This window comes from Erinaceus europaeus, chromosome 1 (assembly GCF_950295315.1).
Source record: "Erinaceus europaeus chromosome 1, mEriEur2.1, whole genome shotgun sequence".
Lineage (NCBI taxonomy): Eukaryota > Metazoa > Chordata > Mammalia > Eulipotyphla > Erinaceidae > Erinaceus > Erinaceus europaeus.
The window spans coordinates 110,483,770-110,508,014 of NC_080162.1; the positions used below are offsets into that span (position 1 = coordinate 110,483,770).

The following is a 24,245-nucleotide window of genomic DNA, read 5'->3' on the forward strand; positions in this document are numbered from 1 at the left end:
AACTTGTTTTCTTACTGTCAGGTTCAGATTCTGGAGATGCCATCCAAGACGTCAGTGTGTACCCTGAAGCCGGAGGCAGATGCCAAGCCAGGCATGCCCATGTGCCTGGAGCTGTGGCAGGTAAGGCCCAGCGCACGCCAACCACACCCTGCCAGCCACACCCTCTGGGCTATGAATCATGCCCCATTCAGGATTCGGTTTATTGTCAAACCAGCCATTAGTCCCTCTGGAGAACCATGTATGCCTCCTTCCATAGCTTCTGTGTCCCCAGTTGGTCCCTGCCACCCTCCTGCTGCTGGAGGAGCTCTCCTAAAAACTGCCCCAGGGCAGGCCCACCTGCTGTCCCCTGCAGGCTCCAGGATGCGTTGAGGAAGGCCAGCAGCTTAGCTGAGCCAGCCAGGGACAGCACTTCTCTCCTTTGCACATCTATCGGGGCACTGCAATGAGCTAGGAGAGAGTGCTGACTAACCCTGCAAGCCTGCACTGCCCCTGCTTTGCTTGGGATTAATTTTTGTTACTTCTTTGCCTTATAGAGGTAGGAGTGAGTTTAACAGTCTGGATTTCCCTGCGGCCACATTCAGAATTTCTGATCCAAAGCCATTTCCTTCTTTTCTGATTAGAAAGGGTCTGAAGGCATCTCCTGGGGCTGGCAGCAGACACTGGGGGCAGAGTCCCTGCAGAACAGAGCTGGGACTGGTAGATCCTCCTGGACTTAGCACTTAGCTACGGGCCCCTCTCCCTCTGAGGTTGGTTAGCACTGTGTGTTCTCCCTCTGCATTGCTGTGATGTGAGGGGGAAGGGCCTTTAAAGCAAATGTTCTGGTGTGTTCTTTTGGAAAGAGTGATGGGAAACATCTCTGCTATTGTAAAAACTGGTATGCTAGCCACTGAGTAGCACCTGTCTCAGGAGCACAGTTCAATTCAGGACTTACTAAGAGCTACCCTGTCTTGGCCGGGGATCAGCAGAGACTTATTCCTGCCTTGTTAGACTCTTGATAAGAATAGACCCAGGCTAGAGAGATATCTCAGCCTGTTAGAGCAACAACTTATGTGCCTGAGGCCCTGGCACCAACTTACATCACAAGTGAGCCATGCTCTGGTTCTTTTTGTCTCTCTCCTTCCTGTCTCATTCTCTGCCTCATAATAAATCAGAAAGTAAATCTGGGAGTCGGGCGGTAGTGCAGCGGGTTAAGGGCAGGTGTCGCTAAGTGCAAGGACCCGCATAAGGATCCCGGTTTGAGCTCCTGGCTACCCACCTGCAGGGGAGTTGCTTCACAAGCGGTGAAGCAGGTATGCAGGTGTCTGTCTTTCTCTCCCCCTCTCTGTCTTCCCTTCCTCTCTCCATTTTTCTCTGTCCTATCCAACAACGACAACAACAACATCAATAATAACTACAACAATAAAACAACAAGGGCAACAAAAGGAAATAAGGAAAAAATAAATAAATAAATAAAAGTAAATCTTAGAAAGAGAAATTCTTGGGAGATTTAGAAATATCTGCATGATCAACAGGATCCTCAGGGACAAGTACCCTGAAGGACCCTACCCCATGCTTTCTGTCCCTCCAGGGACTAGGAAAATCTCTGTCCTTTTTTTTATTATTATTATTTTAAATATTTATTAATGAGAAAGATAGGAGAGAAAGCACCAGACATCACTCTGGTACATGTGCTGCTGGGGATTGAACTCAGGACCTCATACTTGAAAAGTCCAGTGCTTCATCCACTGCACCACCTCCTGGATCACTCTGTCCTTTCTTAAGGGTTGGTTTCCCCCAAGAATATTCCCGGTAGGATTTAGTGTATGTGATAAACTATTTAGCACAGGTGATAAACTAGTGCTGCTGTGTGGTCCAGGAAGTGGCACAGTAGATAAAGCAGGAGGTCCTGAGTTCAATCCCTGGCAGCACATGTACCAGAGTGATGTCTGGTCCTTTTGCTCTTTCCTCCTATTTTCTTCATGAATAAGTAAATAAACTAGTGCTGCAGTGTCCAGCTGCTATAGTCTGTCAGAGGGAAGCCCGACAGGGATTGAGGCAGTTGGGGACTCTGTCATCCCCTGAATGACAAGATCCCTGACACCAGCAGGTCTGGGACGGGTGCCTGGTAAGAAGCACACCAAAAGGCTGCAGTGCTGCAGGCAGTGGCGGGGTACTCACAGGCCCTGTGGCAGGGTGTCAGCAGCTATATCCGCTCTTACTCTGTTCCCTAGAAGCACTGTCATTGTGTAATCATGTAAGAATTCCAGCAGAAAAATGTGTAGAAACGGGATGTACAAACTTGTTAAGGTAATTAATACAGTTGACAGAAGGACAAATCGTGTTTTTGTTAGTTGATACAGATCCAATGTAAAGTGTTCTGTTAAGAAAAGTCTACATGCATTTGAAATGTCCCTCTCTTCCTGCCCCATCTCTGAAGATTTAGGCTGTGATTTATTAATCTGAGTTGCCTGATTTTTTTTTTTTCTTTCTGAAACGTGTAAATGTTGTTATGATGATTATCTCAAAGACAGCCAAAGACAGATCAGAGTCAGGTCTTTCCACCAACACCCAGAGTAAACTCTAGCCCTTCAGCCTCATACTCCCTCTAGTATGTCCTCTCCTAATCAGCCTCTCTCCCCACGCCCCACCCCGACCTCAAGCTGTTGCACGGCAGAACCTGCCTACTGGGGACCCCTCCAGGTCATGATGCCCAGAAGCTGGGGGGAGAACAGAGTGAGTCTTTGTCCTTTGATACCAAGGACTCAGCCATCAAAATCTTTGGTTATGGAAGTGCTACATTGCCTGTGGTTTCTGTCACTTGGCGACCACTTGGAATCCACTATGAACCAGGGTAGTAGCTGGAAAGACCTGCAGCACAGGCTGGAGCAGTAACTGACAGGGCCTGGCCCTTAGCATTTGGGTTCTCTAGGTGACTGAAGGGCAAGTCCCTCCCCTGCAAGCTGGGTTGGCCTCTGCTCAAGTCACCATGTGGCATTCAAACAGGTAAACCAGTCATGTATAGTCCCTGAAACTAACTCAAGTGCTTAGAACACAGAGCAGGCACCACAAAGGCTTGGGCTATAAGACTGACCAGAAGCAGCACACCACCAATGATGGGAAGAGCCCCCAAAGCCCCACTCCCCATCAAACAGCAAGCTGCCTAGGGAGCCCGATGATAGGCTCAGGCTCACTGAGGCAAGGGAAACAAAACCCAGGGGCTCCAGGCAGAGTTCTCACAGCTGGCCTCTCGGGTAGGGCATGGTTTCAGGTACTGACAGCTATTTCAGTTGGGTTGTTGAAAAAGTCATGATGCATTTTTGCTTTGGAAAACATAGAAAAAAAATACATCATGACTTTTCAGCAGTCCAGTATTTGGGATTTGGAGAGAGCATCATGGGCTATTCTCGTTTGATTCTCACTCAACCGTGGGCCCAGATACTTTCTGGGAAGACTTGTCTGAAGAGGTGTGGCTGCCCAGAAGGAACTGCCCAAGCAGAGGGCATTAGCACTTGTTCAAACTCAGTGGTGTGTTTTATTTATTTATTGCCACTAGAGCTTTGTGTTTTCACAGTTTTTTTTATTGATCTTCTTGTCTTTGCAGTTCCACAAACATTTTATTTATTTTAATTTTTTAAATTGTCACCAGGGTTATTGCTGGGGGTTGGGGCCTGCAGGATAAATCTACTGCTCCCAGAGACCCCTATTCCTTTCCCTCCCTCCCTCTCTTTCTTTCTTCCTTTCCCTCCCTCCCTCCCTCTCTTTCTTTCTTCCTTTCTTTCCTTCTGTCTCTGGCAAGGGGGCTGGCTTAATGTACAGCACTCTCTCTTTCTATAAACTTTGTTGGCTTTTTTTTTTTTTTTAAATCATAGCACTGGCTCAGCTCTGGCTTATGGTGGTGAGTGTATCTGTGGGGTTGGGATTGAACCTGGGATCATCAAACCTCAGGTATGGGAGTCTGTTTGCATAACCATTATGCTATCTCCCCTGCCCTTTTTTTTTTTTTTTTAATAGTATGACAACTTAATTTCTTTATTTTTTTTTTATTTCTTTATTGGAGGGATTATTGGTTTACAGTCGACAGTAAATACAATAGTTTGTACATGCATAACACATAACAATACAACCCCTACTAGGTCCTCTGCCATCCATGTTTTCACAGTTTTACTGTTCTTGTACTTTTTTTCTTTTCTTTTTTTTCCCTAGGTAAAGGGTAAGAGACAGGGAGACAGACAAAGGAGAGGTACTATCACAGTCTTTACCACTAGGGAGGGAGGCTTCCCCTTATGCATGATACTACCATGTGGTGGCCAGGGGCTTGAATTCAGGTCCTTGTTCCTGGAAAAGTATGTACTCTACCAGGTAAGCTATCTCTTGGCTCTGTGATACTTTAAAAATATCTTTTTGAGGGTCAGGCGGTAGTGCAGCGGGTTAAGCATACATGGCGTGAAGCGCAAAGACTGGCATAAGGATCCTGGTTCAAGCCCCCGGCTCCCCTTCTGCAGGGGGGTCGCTTCACAAGTGGTGAAGCAGGTCTGCAGGTGTCTTTCTCTCCCCCTCGCTGTCTTCCCCTCCTCTCTCCATTTCTCTCTGTCCTATCTAACAATGACTATATGAGTAACAATAACAATAATAACTACAACAATAAAACAAGGGCAACAAAAGGGAATAAATAAATAAATATAAATAAATAACAGTAATAACCACAACAACGATAAAAACAATAAGGGCAACAAAAGGGGAAAAGAATAGAAGGGGTAGGAGATAGCTTATCCAGTAAGAGTATACACTTTACTAGGTGTGAGGGCTGGATTCAAGCCACTTGTGGGAGCATCATGCACATCAGGTACTGTGATGTCTGTTTCTCTCCCTCTGTGTCTGTCGGAAATTAATAAAGAGTCCACTGGGAGTGATAGAATTCTGCAGGTATAAAACCTGGCACTACCCCACCCCCATTATATTTAAATATTTATTTGTTGAGCAATCTCAAGTGGCTCCAGGGATCAAACCCAGATCTCAGGTTTATAAATCATGCATTCTACCCACTGGTCTTTCTTCCCTGCTGTATGACCATTTCTTACCACTCTGAACATCTTTAGAGAAGAGTGGCAAAACTCTGCACTAACCATTCTGATTAGGTGATCTGAAGGATGCTAAGAAGGAGCTCTTCTCTGGCATAAAACTTCAGGGGAGAACACACCAGCAGGGTCAGGAATTCTGCAGGGAGGCTGGCTGGAGGTAGTGACCGAATGCTTAGCCACTTCCAGTCTTGGGCTGTGGTGGCAGGTGTCAGCAGGCACCATGCACACAGGATGGGGCTCAGTGGCATCCCTCGTGGTTCATAGACTCAGGGCCACTTGCCCAGCCTCCTAGGGCAGAGAGCCTGTAGAAGGCCTCAGAGAAACACACACACCACCCTGGGCCTACTAGGTTCCTCAGACTTTTTCCCCTTCAGTTTCTCTATGTGTGAACATAAATCAGAGAACGTGATAGTGCCAGCTATGCCCAGGGCCATGCAGGAGGCATCCTCCACCCTGACTCTGGCCTACAGTGATGTGTTGTGGCTGTGTGTAGTTCTCAGTGGCTGTGTCCTGCCAACCCCCGGCACTTCCAAACCCTCCCGTCAAAGAGCTAGCCTGTGTACGACTCCTTTCGTTAGCCAGAGCCCTGTGACATACACCATGCCCCACAGCCTCAGTTTCCCTCTCTCATTCTTTGTGTTTGAGGATGTAATACCCACTCACATATAATATATAAATATACCCTCAAGCCTTTCTCCTAAACCATACCACCTCGCTTGACTAAGGGTTCTTCCCAGCTCTCAGGAATGTCACAGAGGGGTGCTCTGTGCAGAATACGAGCCTCTGTGTCTGGGATTCCTCTGGACAGGTAGGAGCATATTAATAGGAGCTTCAGCAGGCTGGTGGTATGGTTTCTGTGCTGGTGTCAACCCACATCCATTGAGATTCAGGCCTTCTACTCAAGCACCAGCCTGGCCCGTATAGCAGTGGGTATGCTTGGTGTCACAGAGACCCAGAATGCAGTTTTATTGACTTGCCTTCATCTTGCCATTGCCCTTTCAGAATCTGAGGGCGAGGCTTAGACAGCTCACTGAAGCTCACTTGAGCTCTTGGCTCTCAGAAACATTCACTGGGGAGGGGATGTGCTCAGTTATTTCTGACATTTCAGTGACAACTCCAGGAGGCTCAGTGGGAGCCACAGAAACAAAGAGCAAAAGGCATCAGGCAGCACATGCTCCTTGTCTTAGAGGCAACTGGTTTCCTGTTGGTGGCACCCAAGGGTCGGGCACTGAACATCGCAGCTGCTGCCTTGGGTGCCAGAGTGGTGTGGACTTCTGCAGTGCTTCTCTGTGCTTGCTGCAGAACATAGGTAAACGAAGCATCTGCCCACAGCGCTGTGCCCTCTGACCTGAGTCCTCATTCATCACCACAGCTCAGGGCTGAGAGTGCGGCACATGCTGGTCAGGGGTGCTTCAGCGGTATTGCAGCGACTGAGCCAGGCTAGGGGGTAGGGGCAACCTCAGCAGCAATGCTGACAGAGCACAGAAAGTTCATTTTTCATTGAGACGGACCTCAGGATTTTCCTCAGCTAGCGCTTGTACACCGGTGACCTTCCCCACAAAGGGCTGACCTTGGGAAGGAGGCTGGAGTCTAGTGCAGCACACTACAGTGGATACCAGTTGGTGTCCAGAAGGACCCAGCCTGGAAGTGGCACCACAGTGAGAGGTGGTGCTGCCCTGGGCTCCAGGCCCCCAGCACCGGCACATACTGGTCCCCATGTGATGGTGTTGGCCATAAAGGGGATGTGTGTGGAGAGCTGCTGGAGAACTAAGGGAACAACTCCTAGACTGGGATGCTGGGCAAGCCTTTTCCCCTCGTCCCAGCCCCCATCCTCCATGATCCTCTGGGAGCTGACTCCTGTGCTGTTCTCCACAGGCTGACTCCAGTTCCCGCCCACTCCTCCTAGTCGGCTACGAGGATGGATCGGTAGCCCTGTGGGACATCTCCCAGAGGAAGGTGTGTAGTCGCGTTGCCTGCCACACGGAGCCCGTCATGAGCCTTGACTTTGACTCCCAGAAGACCAGGGGTGTCTCGGGCTCTGCAGAGAAGGCGCTGGCTGTCTGGAGCCTGGATGAGCAGCAGGCCCTGCAGGTCAGTGTGCCAGACCCAAGGTGTCATTTATCCTGCTTTGCACTAACAGTCTGATAGGCTGAAACAATATTTAGGCATGAAGAGGAGTTGTTGCAGATCCCCAGCTAATTAATCACTCCAAGGAGGGGCGCGGGCGGGCTTGTCTGTGGGGCCAGCGCAGGAAGAAGGGGCGTGGGCGTTTATGAACTGTTCACATGGTTTGGGTTTCCCTCAGACCTTGGGTTAACAGCAGTCACGTCTTGTCCATCTAGAGAAAAGGCATGTAGAGTCCAGGAGTATACAAGCCCATTTGCAAAAACTCAGAGGAATTTGGTCAGTAAGGAACTGATTAATCATAAGAAAGAGCCGATGTGGAGAAATCCATAGAGTCACGGCTGGGTGGCAGCCTGTGAGCTAGTCCCAGGGAAGCAGCAATTCAGCCCACCAAGAGGGGCAGGCAGGTCAGAAGGCCTCAGGGCACAGTAAGGGGGTTGCTAAAGCCCTTCCCATGTTTTCAGTGGCTGGTGCTCTGCATAGGATGATCTAGGCTGCACGTGACCCTGTGTGGTGGGACGGAATAAATGAATCTCCTCTCCAGGCCACATTTTGGGAGAGGTCCAGGGAGGCTGCAGGCTGTGGGAGCTAAGGCTCTGGATGTGTTAGCCTCCAAATGGTAGGCTGAGAGCATGCTGGTGTTTGCAGGTTGGTGAGCATCTACTTCACCTTGACCAAGGAACCTTAGAAGGCTGAGACTGACCATAGCCAGTTAGCATAAGTTTGGAGAGGAAGCTCTGTAAATACAAGTTTGGTGAGAGTGCAGTGGCCTTCAGCACAGCTGTTGATGAAGTAGCAGCAAGTCTGGGTGCTGGTCTCATTTCAGCTCTCAGCCATAGACCACCAGAGGACAGGGCTGTGGTGGTCCAGGCTTGCTGGCACAGATTTGAGGCCGAGTAGGAGGGCACCTCTTCAGACCCCTTGGATGGGAAAGCTGGGCCCATATAGTCCAGGTAAGGGTCTTAGACAGGCCCCACCTGAGTCCCCAAGGTGCATGATGGGGAGGTAGAGGCATGGGCCTAAGTGGAAATCAGGGCATGCTGCCCAGGCCATCAGGTATCACTGCCCAGATGCAGCCTGGGGTGACACACAGCCATTAGGTAGTCTGGGAGGGATCCAGCAAGAAGAGCTGGGAGTCACAGGAAGCTGAGCCATCCTGCTAGAAGAAGCCTTTCAGGGGGCAGGAAGGATTGGATTATGGGGGTGCAAGAAGACACTGAACTCCAGTAGAGAGAGGCGTGAGAGGTGTCCACCCACATGCAACAGAGGCCATGCACACTGCCTGCTGTGAGTTCACCTTTCATCACTGCAGGTGGGGTTCTGAACAAGGACCTGAGAGACAGGGAGGAGCCCTGCAGGGCCCTGGAGAACTATAGTCAAGCGAGAGACGGGCATCATTGTCATATTTAGGGACAAGATACAAGTGTGTGCACCCTCCACATAGCCTTTCCCTGACAGTATAGCCTGCTGCTTGTCAGTCTTTCCATCTGTTCTTCTGCTACCCTAGGGAGTTCCTAAGGGCAGTGGAATCAGACAAATGTTCTGTGTCTCTCTCTGCCCCAGATGGAGAGGCACCAAGGTCTTGGGATCTGGGGCCAGGTTGGGGGGGGGGGACGAGTGGCACCTAGAGAAACCAGGTTTTAAGCTAGTCCCGCTGCAGTATCTTTTTATTTATTTATTTTTTTATTATCTTTATTTATTGGATAGAGACAGCCAGAAATCTAGAGGGTGATAGAGAGGAAGAAAGACACACCTGCAGCACTGCTTCACCACTCGCAAAGCTTTCCCCCTTCATGTGGGGACCAGGGGCTCAAACCTGGGTCCTTGCGCATTGTAATATGTGCGCTCAACCAGGTGCGCCACCACCTGGCCCCCCGCTGCAGTGTCTTTGTGTTCTGAACAAGGTGCACCCTGGGTGGTAAGCCTAGCCGGGCAGGTTTTAGTTTTCTTCCATATACCCTTTCCTCTTGCTCCTTGAGCCTGGCAGTTCCCAGGCAGCACCCACCACACTCATCCCCTGGGGTTCAGCAGCCTGTCCCACTGCAGCTGGAACTTCATTAGCCTGAATTTACAAAGGGCTAGAATTCCAGGCCATGGGCTGCAGTGTTCCCAGGAGCCCCTGCATCCCGGCCCCAGGGAGGGGCCCTGCTGTTGTCCTGCTCAGATCTTGCCTGGTCCCTCCTGCCTTGTCCGGGAAACAGCTGCTTAAACTTATGACTTAAATTTATGGGCTATGTTCCAGTCTAGAGATGAACTTTTACTGTACTGATGCATTGAAAAGTTAAAGCGGGGTGGGGGGACGGGACGGGACTGGGATTTGCAGAATGAATAAGGTTGGAGGGGTGCTTGCATGGGCTGGTGCTTGACTCAGCAGCACACATCAAAGCAAGAGAGCACCCCCCACGCTGCACTGCACTATGCTGCCTTGCCTGGAGACCCCGACAGCACAGCACATTCAAAGGTGCCCGCTGCCTCGGAGACTTGCTGGTTGTGAAACGTGTTCAGACTTCAGAGGAGGGGGTGGCCTGGTCTCTGAAATCCACGCTGTCCTTGGAGGTCTTCACTGCAGACCCTGGGTGCTGCCGTCCCAGTCCTCAAGCCACGTGGGCACAGACGTGCCTCACCTTTCAGCCCGCTGCTGAAGTCTCTAATGAGCCCAAATCAATCTCTCCCAGGCGGGTGCTGGAAGCCGAGACACAGATGAGGTTTCCCGCAGCAGAGCATGGGTAATGGGAACCAGATGGCGACTGCTCTGCGTGCACATTCCTGGCACCTGAGGTCATGTGCTCGGAGAGCCACTGGTGGCCAGGATCCTTCCCAGAGGCTCCTGGCCCAAGACAGTCTGGCCAGGCTGGTGGCATCAGCTGGGAACCTCAGCTACCCTTGTCTGGACTCTGAGGCCTTGGGAGGCACACTTTGACACCTTACCACTTACCTCCTCCCCAAGGTGACTCTCCCTGGAGCCCTCAGGGACTTGGGCCTAGGCTGTCGTCAGACACAGGTGGTGTGCAGATCCACTCCTTTCTTCCACACTCAGGGCAGGGCCCACAGCCTTGAAGCAGCGGCTGATTTACGGCCAGCTGTATTTTTAGGCCTTTAAGTAATAATGAGACCCCCCCCCCCCAACTTTACCCCAACCAGCTTGGGCTAGAAGATCAACTACACTCTCCCTGCGCTGTGTCTAAAGACAGCAGACCAGCCAAGTATCTCTGATGCATAGTCACTGTCCTCCTGCCAGAACACCAGTTATGGGGCTCATGGGGCAGGGCAGAGAGAGAACACAGGGCCTTGATGCCCCAAGAATACAATGGATGGGGCTGTGGTCATCATCACCATGAACAGGTCCTAGTAGGCTTCTTTTTCCCAGTCTAGGTTCCCACCAAAGCTTTTTTTTTTCTTTCTTTCTTTCTTTTTGTCACTTTGATTTCTTGTGGGGGAACCTGGGCCATGTTCTGTGGGCCTCTGCCTGGATGCCAATCTCATATGAGAAGGGCTGTAAGTATGGCAGATCATCCTGTCCCTGTGGGTAGCCAATGGCTGCTGTTGCCTGGTGATCTCAGTCCTCATAGGTGGAGGTAGGATGTAGGGTGTTGTTCGCCTGTCTCAACAAGAGACAGCTACAAGAGAGCCACAGGTCAAGGGCTCTGCCAGAAGTCCTCTTCTACTTCCTGTGGGTTCTGGGTTTTCACCAGCAGAAACAAGGTCTGAAAGCAGTACTCTTCTCCTGGGAAGCTGTGAACAATTTCATGTAAAATCAAAACATATAGGCAGTCATCCTGAAGCAGGACCCAGGTGGGCTTCAGCAAGTCTGCTGCTTCAAGCCCTCACTGTCCCTTGCTACCAACAGCTCAAAGGTCAGAGTTCTGGCAAGGGTAGGCCCTGCATGTATGAGGGATTGACTTCCATGTACATGGTGACATCCACTCCATGGTGACACCCAGGACTCTGCTCCAGCAGGAACTGGTCTTGAAAGCCAGTGTATCGAGTCAGGGACCCACAGCTGACTAGGGAAGCAGAGAGGGGGCCACAGGTTATACAGAGGTGAGAGGCCTTGCACTGAGGGCCCCCCTGAGTGAATGACAAGAGTTGAGAATGCACAAAGCAGCCTCCCATCAGGGTTCTGTAGGAGAGAGCAGTGAAAGGTGGGGCAGAGGGTTCATGCTGGAAAGATACTGGTCACAATGGATGGATCAGAAAGAGGAACCAGTATGCAGGGCCTCACACCTGTGACATAGTAGAGGTGGAGCATTGTGGAGGCTGCTGGGAGGATAAAGTTGAGCGAGCAGGAGACCTTGACCATGGCATACGGGGGAGGAGGAGCTGGCTAGACAGTGTTGCTGCCGGGGTTGCTGCCCAAGTGCTGATTATTCTGGTCAGAAACCCAGCACAGGCTGAGTGAAACAGGCAGAGGCTTCCACCACAGGTTAGACAGGAGGCCTGATTTTGCTATGGAGTTCAGGCAGATCCTTAGCCAGTTAGTTTTCTCCTACCCCTAATGGCAAGAATCTGAATCACACATATGTTTTGGGTTATCAGACTCGTGACTTGCTATCATTTGATTTTTTTTTTTTTTGTAATATTAAAACAACCATGTAGAGGCTGGGAAATAATTCACCTGGTACAATGTGCCTTACTATGTATGAGACCCTGGGTTCAAGCCCCAGCACAAAATAGAAGCACCATGGACAGCATGGGACAGTTTCATGGAGCAGCGCGGTAGTGTCAGTCTCTCCCTCTCTAAAATAAAAAATGAAAAAGTTGACCCAGGGATGCAGCTCAGAAATGGCCCTGTGCATGACCAAGGGCCTGAGTTCATCCATTCCTCGGTACTACATTAAATACAGTACATAGCTCTGAAATAATCCAGTACCTAGGATGTCCTCTTCTGCACTCCATGGGACACAGACTTGCTCTAGGCCATCATTTGTGACTAGACTCTCCTGTGACCTCATTCTGCTTATGGCAGCAGGGTATCAGAAGCCCCAGAGTTAACAAGCATGCACCCCCCTCCTCTCCTGACTTTGTTATCCATGGAGCTTGTCCCTTGAGTAGTTGTGGGTGTCTTTTCTTATCCACCACTGGCATAGGTATGTTTTTCTTCTTGGTGTGATTTAGGTTTTCTGGTAAGTTGCATTTCCTAAGAATATATAGCACAAGCATCTTCAAAATACTTTGTGCCGACCTGTTTCCAGTTTTTGTTTTGTTATTTTGCCACCAGACTTGTTGCTGGGGCCTAGTGCCAGCACTACAAATCCATTGATTGCTCCTGGCAGCCATTTTTTCCTCTCCCCCCGCCCCCCGTTTCTATTTTATTTGATCCTACAGAGAGAAATTGAGAGGGGAGGGCGAGATATAGAGGGAGGGATAGAGAGAGAGACTTACAGACCTGCTTCACCATTTGTGAAGTATCCCCCATGCAGTTGGAGACTGGGAGCTTGAACTTGGATCCCTGTGCATAGGGATGTATATGCTTAACCGGGTGCACTACTTTTTTTGAAGGATTATTTGAATTTCTACCATATTTGCAGAACTATCCCTTTTGTGTTTATTTTGTTGTTGCTGGGGCTTCACTACTCTGGACCAGCTTTTTCAAATAGACAGAGAGAGAGGGAGGGAGGGAGAGAGACCACAACTAAAGAGGCTGCAGTGTCATAGCACCTCCCCTGGGGTGCAGGGGTGGTAGGGGCTCAAACTGGCGTCACACACAGCCAAACAGGAGCCCTTCAGGTGAGCTCTTGCTGACGTCCCTTTTTATTGCTGATCAGTCTTTGTCAGTCTTTAGCATCTTTCTTCTTTTGTTTTACCTTTTCCACTACTACCCTTCTTTGCCTCCTGTATTCTCACCCTCTTGCTAACTTGAGCTGCATGAGTAACCCACTCTTTCTTGGCCCTGCGAGACCCAGCAGTTGAAGTCTGTCTGCATCCCACATTGAGAGATGTCACTGTCGTCATCACTCACTTGAAGGCAAACCCAATTTTTATTTGTTCTCCGACTGCTGAGCTGATTAGAGTGTTTTTATGTTTCCAAATGTTTGATTCCCCCCCCCCCCAGTTTTTTAATTTTTTTATTTTTCAATTTCTAACTTAATTCCATTGTGGTCGGAGAATAAGGTCTGAATGATATCAGCTCTTTGAAATGTGGAGGCCAGTCCAGTTTTCATAAGTATTCCACATGTGCTTACAAAGGCAGTGATTCTCTGCTCGATGTGTGGCTGTACCTGCAGATGGCCAGGCATGTGGCTGTGCCTGCTGGCACTGTGCTCGTGAGCCAGGGGCTGGGCATTTTGCCCGTTCCCCCCAGAACTTTGAATGCAACTTGGAAGTCAGGAAAGTACAAGCAGAACCCCTTACTGCATTCTAAACGATTTTGCTCTCTGCATTTTGGGGTTGATTTAGGAACGTGTCCATTTAGAACAGTCATCTTCTTAGGGTGTGAAACTTGGCTTTAGTCACCCTCACCACCTCTGGAAGGGATTTTTGACCTAAGAACTTCTTTGTCAACTCATAATGTGGTTGGTTCTACCTTGACCTCAATATTGTCCAATACTACTACGGTGGCATCAGCTTCCTATGATTCCTCTGTGTGTGCCACAGGTGTTTCTTGTGTCATCGACCTCGGTCTCTCTCTTTCTCTCTTTTTGTGGGGGGTGGAGAGTGTAGCTGGTAGAATACAATACTTGCATACCCAAGGCTATGGTTTGATCCCAAACTAGAGTAGTGCTCTGGGTTCACTCATGTCCTCCCTCCCACTTTCCCTCCTCTCTCTGGTGTTTGTTTTGTTTTGTTGACCATAGCACTAAGTGCTCTGGCATGTGGTGGTATCAGGAATTGAGACTGAAACCTCCCTCTCTTTGTCTCTCTTTCATATGAAACTCTCTGTCTTATGTGAAATAAATAAAACAGATCATTTAAAAAATAAAAGATCTTTTGTAGTCTCTCTTTTTGAGCCTTTCTGATAATTCCTGCCTTTTAACTATAGCATTTACTGTGTTTTGCATTTAATGTAATTATTGGTGTTTCTGGTGTTAAGTTTGTTCCAACTTGATCCTTTTTTAAAAAGACATTTGTATGTATGCATGTATGTATGTGCTTATGTACGTGCGTATCTGTGTGCTTATGTGTGTATGTATGTGCATATGTGTGTATGTATGAGAAAAATATAGAGTGAGAACCACAGCACCACTCTGGCCCACGTGTTGCCAGGGGTCAGCCTCAGGATGTACAAGTTCAGTGTTGCAGCCACTGTGCCACTTCCTGGGCCTCATTGTGGTATCTGTGTGTCTTTGACTCTCTTTTACTTCTTTCCTGCCGCCTGGATGTTAATCAGACACTTATTCTATAGTATTTCGTTTTATTTCCTGAGTGGTTGCTCATGGGCTGACAGAGTGCATCCTTAACTTATGCAAGTTATTCATCTAGTCAGTGTTGTCACAGCACACACCCCCTCCCCTGTCATTACCTTCATTACACCCTCCCATCCTTTCTGCTACTGCTGTTACAGATTTCACATCTACACACAGTATAAACTCTGTCACACACACTGTTATTTTGCTTTAAGCCATCAGTTGTTTCTTAAAACTCAGGAATTTTTTTTTCTTTTGTAGTATTTCATATTTACCTGTCTATTTCTGGTACTCTTCCTCTTAAGTCTGAGCATCTGCCTGCTTTTGTTCTTCTTTAACTACAAGAACAATCTGTTTCTCTCTCTCCCTCTCCCTCCCTCTCTCTCTCTCTCTCTCTCTCTCTCTCTCTCTCTTTCTTTTTATAATTACCATCAGGGTTATCCTTGGGCTTGGTGCCTACATGACAAATCTATCATTCCTGGCAGCTTTTTTCTCTCCCTCTTTCTCCTCCCCCCCCCCTTTTCTTACCCCTTCTTCTTTACTTGATAGGACAGAGAGAAATTAACAGCAAAGGAGGAAATAGAGAGGGGGGAGAGACACCTTAAGTACTTGTTTCACCACTCATGAAGGTTCCCTTTTGCAAGCGGTGGGGATTTGAACCCATGTCTTTGCTCATGGTAACATGTGCACTTAACCAGCTATGCCACTGCCCAACCCCCTTAGAAGAATATTCTTTTGGGAGTCGGGCAGTAGTGCAGCAAGTTAAGCGCAGGTGGTGCAAAGCGCAAGGACCACTGTAAGGATTTTAGTTCGAGCCCCCGGCTCCCCACCTGCAAGGCAGTCGCTTCACAGGTGGTGAAGTAGGTCTGCAGGTGTCTGTTTTTCTCTCCTCCTCTCTGTCTTCCCCTCCTCTCTCCATTTCTCTCTGTCCTATCCAACAACGACATCAATAGCAACAATAATAACTACAACAATAAAACAACAAGGGGAACAAAAGGGAGTAAATAAATAAATATTTTTTTAAAAGAACATTCTTTTAGCATTTTTGGTAGTGCTTTTCTACAGAACTTCTCTAGCTTGTGTTGATCTGGGGGGAAAAAAAAGCATTTTGTCTTCCTTTTTAAATAACTGCCTGTTGGAATGAAGTTTTGTTTTTCTTCATGTACCTTAAAGATATTGTTTCATTGTCTTATGACAAGAACTCCTTGTATCTTACTGTTATTGTTAGTCCTGGGCATGTCACACGCCTCACTCCATGCCTGCTTTCAAGGCTTTCCTTTCATCTGCTTGTCAGTAGTCTAATTGGCCTGAGGCATCTCTAAGTTAGACAGTTTGATATCTTCCCCACAGGTCCTTGAGTCTCTGTTCAGTTTTTCTCAGTCCTTTCTCCTCCATCTTCTGGATGAATAATGTCTGTTGATCGGTTCTCTAGTTAGCTGATTTGACCACCAGTTTACTATTAAATCTAACCTGTGATCCATTTTGAACTTTTCCAGTTCTTTATTTTCTCTTACATCTCCTTCTTTGCTTTTTTTTTTTTTAACAAAGGACTTTGCATTTTAGAGCAGTTCACTGCAACCTGAGATGAAGGTGCAAACATTTCCCTTATTGCCCCACCCACAACACGCGCACGCGCGCGCACACACACACACACAATCTCTCTCTCTTCTCCCTCTCCCTCTCCCTCTCCCTCTCCCTCTCCCTCTCCCTCTCCCTCTCCCTCTCCCTCTCCCTCTCCCTCTCCCTCTCCCTCTCCCTCTCCCTCTCCTTCTCCCTCTCTGTCAGAAGAGCACATTTGCTGTGGTTGAGAAACCAACATAGTCATGTCATTACCACCTAACATCTATAGTTCACATGACGGTTCACTCTCAGTGTGACACGTTCTGTGAGTTTGGACAAATGGAAAACATGTAAATATTTCAACTGCCCAAAATACACACTCTGCTCTAACTAATCCGTTGATGTTTTTACTGTTGTGCCTGAGTAGTTTCACTACTTCCAACACACCTATCAGAATGGTCCAAATCTAGAACATTAATAACAGAGTATGAAATCTACTGGCACAATGGGAACTTTTAATCAATGCTAGTGGGGATGCAAAATGGTTAGAGTCTCCATAAGTAGCTCCTTACAAAACTAAACATACTCTCACCATAGATCTAGCAATTGCACTCCTGGGATTTACTCAAAGGGAAAATCTACACATACATGTTTAGCAGCTGTGTTCACAGTTGTCAAAACTTGGAATCAATCAATATATCCTTTGGGAAGAGAAAGTGTGATGTATCCAGATAACAGCAGGTTACTCAGCTATAAAACCGTGAAAAAACAGGGAAGAAACTTGTTTATTTTTATTTTTTTTATTTCTTTATTGGGGAATTAATGTTTTACATTCAACAGTAAATACAATAGTTTGTACATGCATAACATTCCCCATTTTCCCATATAACAATACAACCCCCACTAGGTCCTCTGAATCCTTCTTGGACCTGTATTCTCCCCACCCACCCACCCCAGAGTCTTTTACTTTGGTGCAATATGCCAATTCCATTTCAGGTTCTACTTGTGTTTTTTTTTTTTTTCTTTTGATCTTGTTTTTCAACTTCTGCCTGAGAGTGAGATCATCCCATATTCATCCTTCTGTTTCTGACTTATTTCATTTAACATGATTTTTTCAAGGTCCATCCAAGATTGGCTGAAAACGGTGAAGTCACCATTTTTTACAGCTGAGTAGTATTCCATTGTGTATATAGACCACAACTTGCTCAGCCACTCATCTGTTGTTGGACACCTCGGTTGCTTCCAGGTTTTGGCTATTACAAATTGTGCTACCAAGAACATGTGTGTACACAGATCTTTTTGGATGGATGTGTTGGGTTCCTTAGGATATATCCCCAGGAGAGGAATTGCAGGATCATAGGGTAGTTCCATTTCTAGCCTTCTGAGAGTTCTCCAGACTGTCCTAAAATATTTATTTATTACCTTTTGTTGCCCTTGTTGTTTTATTGTTGTAGTTATTGTCGTTGTTGGATAGGACAGAGAGAAATAGAGGAGGGGAAGACAGAAAAGGGGAGAGAAAATAGACACCTGCAGACCTGCTTCACCGCTTGTGAAGCAACTCCCCTGCAGGTGGAGAGCCGGGGCTCGAACTGGGATCCTTACACAGATCCTTGCACTTTGCATCACCTGCGCATAACCCGCTGCACTACCGACCGTTGTATTTTTATGTATGAAGTCTTGATTATTTATTTATTTAGAGTTTCAATTCTTTCCCAGCAGTCTCTGGACTCTTTCGCTAGTATCACACAGCCTTGTACTAATTCTTAAAGTCTGGTAACATTTTCTTCAGGCTTTTTGTTCTTAACCTTTTAATATTGTGCTTGTCTTAATTGCCTTTTCTCTGTTAAGAGTTTGTCTCTGGGGGATGGGCAGTAGCGCAGCGGGTTAAGCGCACATGGCATACAGCAAAGACCAGCGAAAGAATCCTGGTTCAGGGAGTCAGGCGGTAGCGCAGCGGGTTAAGCGCACATGGAGCAAAGCACAAGGACTGGCGTAAGGATCCCAGTTCGAGCCCCCGGCTCCCTACCTGCAGGGAAGTCGTTTCACAAGCGGCAAAGCAGGTCTGCAGGTGTCTGTCTTTCTCTCCTCCTCTCTGTCTTCTCCTCCTCTCTTCATTTCTCTCTGTTCTATCCAACAGTGACAACATCAATAACAACAACAATAAAGTAAAGCTTCAGTACTGACTGTTCAGCTTCAGTACTGACTGTTCACCTTGAATGTGTGTAGGTTGGACTTTCTGCTTTTTCAAGGGAAAGTGTATGGAAAATCCAAGTTCAAGGCTCTGCTTGTGTTGTGGAACTCAGGGTCCAAGCTCTGCCTTCCCCTCAGCCCTCGTAGGCCGTCTCTAGCTTTGTAGAGGAGGCCTTGTACTTAGGTAAGGTCCTTAGCCCTCAACTAGGTTTGGGCTGTTGGTGCCGTTACACCGAGACTGGCAGACCTCCTTACAGTCCGTCTGTCTTTGGTTTCTGTTCCACTAAGTTTTGCAGTAGCCACTCTCGAGTAAGTCTTGTGTGATGCAAGTGTACACAGCCCAGTCCTGAAACACAGGTTCATGAAGAACCACTCGGGACTTTTAGCAGCTCCCTCAGCACCTCCACCCCACTGCCCTGTTGCAAGGATTTCTACTGCTTTCTCCCTCCCAGGCTATGTGACTGCAGTGCCCATCGAAGCCACTTCTTTATTTGGTGGAAATCACATGCATAATTTCACTCCTCTGAGCCATGTTTTTCATTCAGAAACTAGAGCACTGAAGCTTCCTCCCCGCCCCCACTGGGGCACAGGAACGACAGCGCAGCATCCTTCCTGGTCAGCTGCCTCTGTAGCCCCACCTAGAATTTGGTTGGGACATTTAGCTTGGCAGAGAGCTGCTGTGCATTTGAAAGGCTTGCCTTTCTCTGCGGGTTGTCCAGTGCCTGGACAGTGCGCCCAGTGCCCAGTGTGGTTGTGTACAGCAAGAGGACTAATTTGGTGGCAGTTGCTTCATTGTAGCCATGTTCATGTTGTCTTTGCTTTACAAATAGTAAAGCTTGTCTGTGGGTTTGGCTAATGTTCGTGACTTTTGTTGTGATTGTGCCCTTTCTCACTGTTAGTCTCGTGCACTGTCTGTCCTGATGTTTTTGGCCCTGAATGTAATCTTACCTAAGTCCTCTCTTCCTCTCTTGGTTCCCCTTGAGTGTTTCACCAATCCTCTCTTGGAGCCTCTCTTCCATAGCACGGATTTTGAATTAACTTTGAAATCCAATCATGAATGTGTTGAGTATGTATGTATTCCTTTGTAGACAAACACAAGGGCAAATGTGAGAAAGCAAAAGCAGCTAATGTCAGAGGATGGGGCCGGGGGGATAAGAGGAAATCATGGTTTTTGCCATTATTTCCGGTACGGTGTCAGCCAGATAATCTTTCAAGTATGAGGTTGACTGTCTCATCCTTGGCCCCAGTGATAGAAGATGAGCACATGAGTGAACTTAGCAGGCATCCCATTTCCCACTGTCCTCCCCTGTGGCTGTTAGTTACACAACCGGTTCTATGGCCATGATCCTCGTATTGTTATAAACCTAATCCCACAGGTAAGTAGTTGCTGTGCGCTCTGCCAGACCATTCACTGGAGTTCTCCAGTTATCTCTTAGGAGCCTGGAGTTAATCTTCTAGTCCTTCAAGAACAGCTTATGGGAGCATATTCTTTGAGTTCTTACATGTTCGAAAATGTTCATCTCTTGTGAGAGTGACAGTTGGACTGGATAGAAAATCTTTTGGACCTTGCCTCTTCTGCTGACAAAGAGGTGGCCATTCTGAAGGTAGCTCTCTCCTCAAAATGCATTTGATATTTGAGTCTATCAAAAGGACTTTTAAAAAATATTTTTATTTATTATTGGCTAGAGACAGAAATTGAGAGAGGGGAAGGGAAGATAGGGAGAGAGACACAGAGACACCTGCAGCCCTACTTCACCGCTCCTGAAGCTTTACCCCTACAGTGGGGACCAGGGGCTTGAACCTGGGTCCTTGTGCACTGTGAGTGTTTAACCAGGTGTATCACCACCTGGTCCCTAGGATTTTTTAGCTAGTAAAACCAATACCTTTATTAATGCACAGCTTAACACTGTCCATTCTATAGCTTTTCTTTGGAGTTGGATTGTAAAACTTCAGTATCTGTCCTTAGTTTGTAGAAAGCAGGCTTGAGGTACACAGGGACATGTGACTGTCACTATATCTTCTTTCTTGTCCTGGCTGCCACACCAGGGTGCTCACAGATGGAAGCCTTTAGAGCCACCTAATGGTTCTCTGCCACTGTTGCTCTCACAGGTATGCAGAACTCATGAAATCACCAATCCTGGAATCGCCGATGTCAAGATTCGTCCGGACCACAGGATCCTGGCCACAGCAGGTTGGGATCACCGTATCCGTGTGTTCCACTGGCGGACAATGAAGCCACTGGCCGTGCTGGCCTTCCACAGCGCTGCCATCCACTGCGTGGCCTTTGCCAACGATGGTCTGCTGGCTGCAGGCTCCAAGGATCAGCGCATTAGTGTCTGGTCACTCTACACACAGACGTGATTCACCTGCTTCCTTGTGGTGGCATAGAGGGGAGAAAGGTGGGCACACACATCCTAGCCTTACTTGGGTGTGGACATCAGGCCAAGAGACTTCTGAGGACAGCATGCCCTTCCAGTTCCAGAAGAACTGCTTTGTGGAGGCTTCCTTTCTTCATACGCTACTTCCTATTGTGAAATAACAGCATCTTTAAGACAGTGACGCTGCTTCCCAAAGAGTTACTGAGCCAGCCACCTGATAATTGGCCAACCTGGAGGTGCTTTACAGCCCATTTCCAATTGCAAACCCACAGGCTCCCAGCAGAAATTCTTTTGAGGAGACCCCTTTCTGTGGGCTCCCCCTCAGGGCCATGGCTGAGACCCACCTTCATAGCCTTCCCTGGGCAGATCCCCCAGCCTTCACAGAGGACATCAGGTGTCCCCAGGGTCTTCTGACACCTTGTGGCTCCTCACGCATGGCTGGAGAGGAGCTCTGGATTCAGAATTGAGACCAAGGCCAGGGAACAGAGGTGCCCAGACTCCTACTAGGGAGCGTGAGGCAGGAGGAGTGTTCAGAATCAGGATGACAGAGGGTACTCTGGGCAGGAGAGCTCACACACAGTGTGAGCCAAGTGCAGAATCAGGGTAAGGAAGCTCTACCCAGGGACCGAGACCAGGGCTGGCAAGGCACTAGCTCAGCAGGGCCTCTAGGCAGAGAGCAAAGTGGGCACAGGCCATCACAGTGACCAAGGGCACAGCACCCAGAGTCCCTTCCTACATATGTCCAAGCCCTGCAGGCATGGTGTCTTTGCTTGAAACTGAGCATTGGGGATGGGAAAAGGCCCACATGGTACCATGCACCAGGTTTGAGTCCCTGGCGACCACATGGAAGCAAATGCACAAGGAGGCTTCACCGTAGTGTCTCTCCTCTCTGTCTCTCCCTCTCTATATAGTTCACCCTCTCTGTCTCTCACCATATATTATATATATAATCTGTTAGGAGCAGGAGAGTCATGGTATCATGGAACCCCAACAGTAACTCTGGTGGCAAAAAGAAAGAATGAAAGAAAAACTTGATTGGAAGGAATGAGACCTGCTGAGGGCCATAGGCAAATTCCAACAAAGCCTCAGATTTGCTTTGTTGCCAGAAGAGCCCTTCGGCCCCAACATCAGCCCTCTTCTACCTGAAGAGCCTGATGTGACCTCCCTTTGGCAGTGGCTCTATGGGACCGTCAGGACCCCACCCCCACTCCCCACTTTGCCGTTAAGTAAACACTGGCCCCAGTAGATTGTAAAGGCTGAGGTGGAGAGTTTGACCTGTGAGGAGGTGGCTCCTCTCCAGAAGAGCTCGTGGCTTCCCGGCTCGTGCAGACAGCAATCTGGAGACCATGTGTGGGGGCCAGGTGGCGAGGATGAGATGAAGCAGGCAAAATCACTCAGCCAGCCAGCTATGCTGAGGTCTGGCCTTGGCGTTTTAGCCTAAAGAGTTAGGAAAGTCTCCAGGGTGGTGGTGGTTGAAACATGGCAAGTAGGCTAAGTGAGTGTGCCCAGGGGGGTGGGGGTATTCCAAAGGACATATCACAGGAGAGCTCACTCACCAGAGAGAGCATTCTCCACAGCTGAGGAACTCATTTATGAGGGACCCCATGCCCTTGAAGAGCTCTGCAGTGGGCTCTTTTCTGCGGGTCAGAGACCACAGCCATGGAATTGTGGTCTCTAAATGCAGTGGGACCATTGGGCCCCCAGAGCCTGGGGCCACAGAGACAGGGTGGACTTGCCACCTGGATGGACCGATGGAATGTCAGTGGTCTGACTCAGAAGTGGGGGTGCTGTGCAGCCTGCTGGGATCAGACTGGATCTGCATGTGTGGACTTGGCCTTGGTCACCAGACACGAGTCCCCTCAGTCACAAACCAGGTCACTATGGCGAATGAATCTGGACCTCACAGTTCTGTCTCCCTGGTGCAGCCCAGTGGGGCTTTGTATCTGAGTCTGTGTGAGTGAGGCCAGCAGATTCCAAGGTCTGTGCGGCCTTCTGGGTATTACATTGTAGGACTCATACCCTTGGTACTTTGAGCAGTTCCCAGCAACCCAGAGAACAGTGGGACGTCTCATACACCCGCTGCAATATCCCTCAGCCTGTTTAACAGAAAAGAATGTGCATGGGACTTGGCTAGACCTTGGCCTTTCCACCAGGTCCTGTGGGAAGTCCCACTCCTGGCCACACACCTGAGGGCCAGCAGTTGACAATATCTTCCTGTTCCTATGGGGGTGGAGGGGACAGGCTGAGGGCAGGGAGTGTTCAGTCATCACAGGCCCTGCACCCCAACCCCCATGTCTACATGGGAGGTGCTTTTGGCAGGAGCCTCCCTGGACCTGGCAGTTCCTTACAAACCACATCTCGCCCTGGCATCTGGGTGGCATTGCAAAAGCAGCTCATGCTTCCCCCCCAGGTTAAACGCCTTATCTAGCATCCCTTTGCCTCTGCTGCTGGGAATCAAACTCAGGGCCTCGTGCATGCAAAGCACACACACTGCTGCTGAGCTACCTCATGGCCCCTTTCTAGGGTCTTTTAAGTTATATTTTTATTTTACTTATTACTGGATACAGAAATTGAGGTGAGGAGGAGGTAGATAGGGAAAGAGACAGATATCTGCATCCCTGCTTCACCACTCGTGAAGCTTCCCCCATGCAGGTGGGAACCAGGGGTTCTTGCACTTTGTAACATGCACTCAACCAGGTGTGCCGCCACCTGGCCCCACCTTTCTAGCTTCTTTAACTATTAACCGAACAACAGGTTAGACCTTAGACTTCAGTGCTGTTTCATTCAGGAGTCGTTGTAGTTTTGCAGGTTAACACTGGATGTGGGCTGCAGTGAAGGACCCACTGAGGAGGATGTTCAGTTCAGCTGAGCAAAGCCCCAGTCTCCCAGGGAAGAGCAGGCATGGGGCGCATGCTGTCTTATGTCCTTGGTGTATTGGCACAGTCAGCAAGATGCCTGTCAGCTGAGTGGTGCAGTTTGTTCCAGCCCCCAGTGCATGCTCACATTAAGTGCCAGGGAGATAGCTCAAGTGTTGTGTGTACCAGAGTGGCACTCTGGTTTTTTTCCCTTCCTCCCTCCATCCCTCCCTCATGTGAAACTGTCTAATATGAAATAAAAATAAGATGGTGTGAGACCACCCACTGCCAAAAGAAAATTTGTATTTTTGCATAGCAATAAAGATCTCTTGTGTTGGATCTCAATACCAGTCTGCATCTTGTTGCTCTGTCCTTATGTCTTTTTTTGAAATTTTTAAAATTATTATTGGATAGAGACAGAAATTGACAGGGACTGGTGTATTACACCAAGGTAAAAGATTCTGGGGGTGGGGAGAGTGTTCAGGTCCTGGAATGTGATGGTGGAGGAGGACCTAGGTGGGGGATTGGATTGTTACATGGAAAACTGAAAATGTTACACATGGACCAACTACAGTATTTTACTGTCAACCATTAACCCCCCCCCCAATAAAGTAAAAAGAAATTGAGAAGGGAGGGGGAAATAGAGACAGAGAGACTCCTATAGCCCTGCTTCACCATTCTGACCCCTTGTCTTTATTTTAAAAAAAGTGGACAGGAGACAAGTCACTCGCCCAGTAG

General features: G+C 48.4%; 1 protein-coding gene across 2 annotated transcripts in view; it reads left to right on the forward strand.

The window, feature by feature from the left end:
• The window catches only part of GNB1L (G protein subunit beta 1 like), a 73,003-nt gene extending 49,151 nt beyond the window's left edge, over window positions 1–23,852 (forward strand). For both annotated transcript variants that reach the window (XM_060193566.1, XM_007533932.3), the window contains 3 exons: window positions 22–120; window positions 6,933–7,148; window positions 20,384–23,852. In XM_060193566.1, the coding sequence (XP_060049549.1) occupies window positions 22–120; window positions 6,933–7,148; window positions 20,384–20,635 (567 nt within the window). In that variant the 3' untranslated portion in view covers window positions 20,636–23,852. The remainder of the gene's footprint in view (window positions 1–21; window positions 121–6,932; window positions 7,149–20,383) is intronic.
• The last annotated feature ends 393 nt before the right edge of the window (window positions 23,853–24,245 follow it).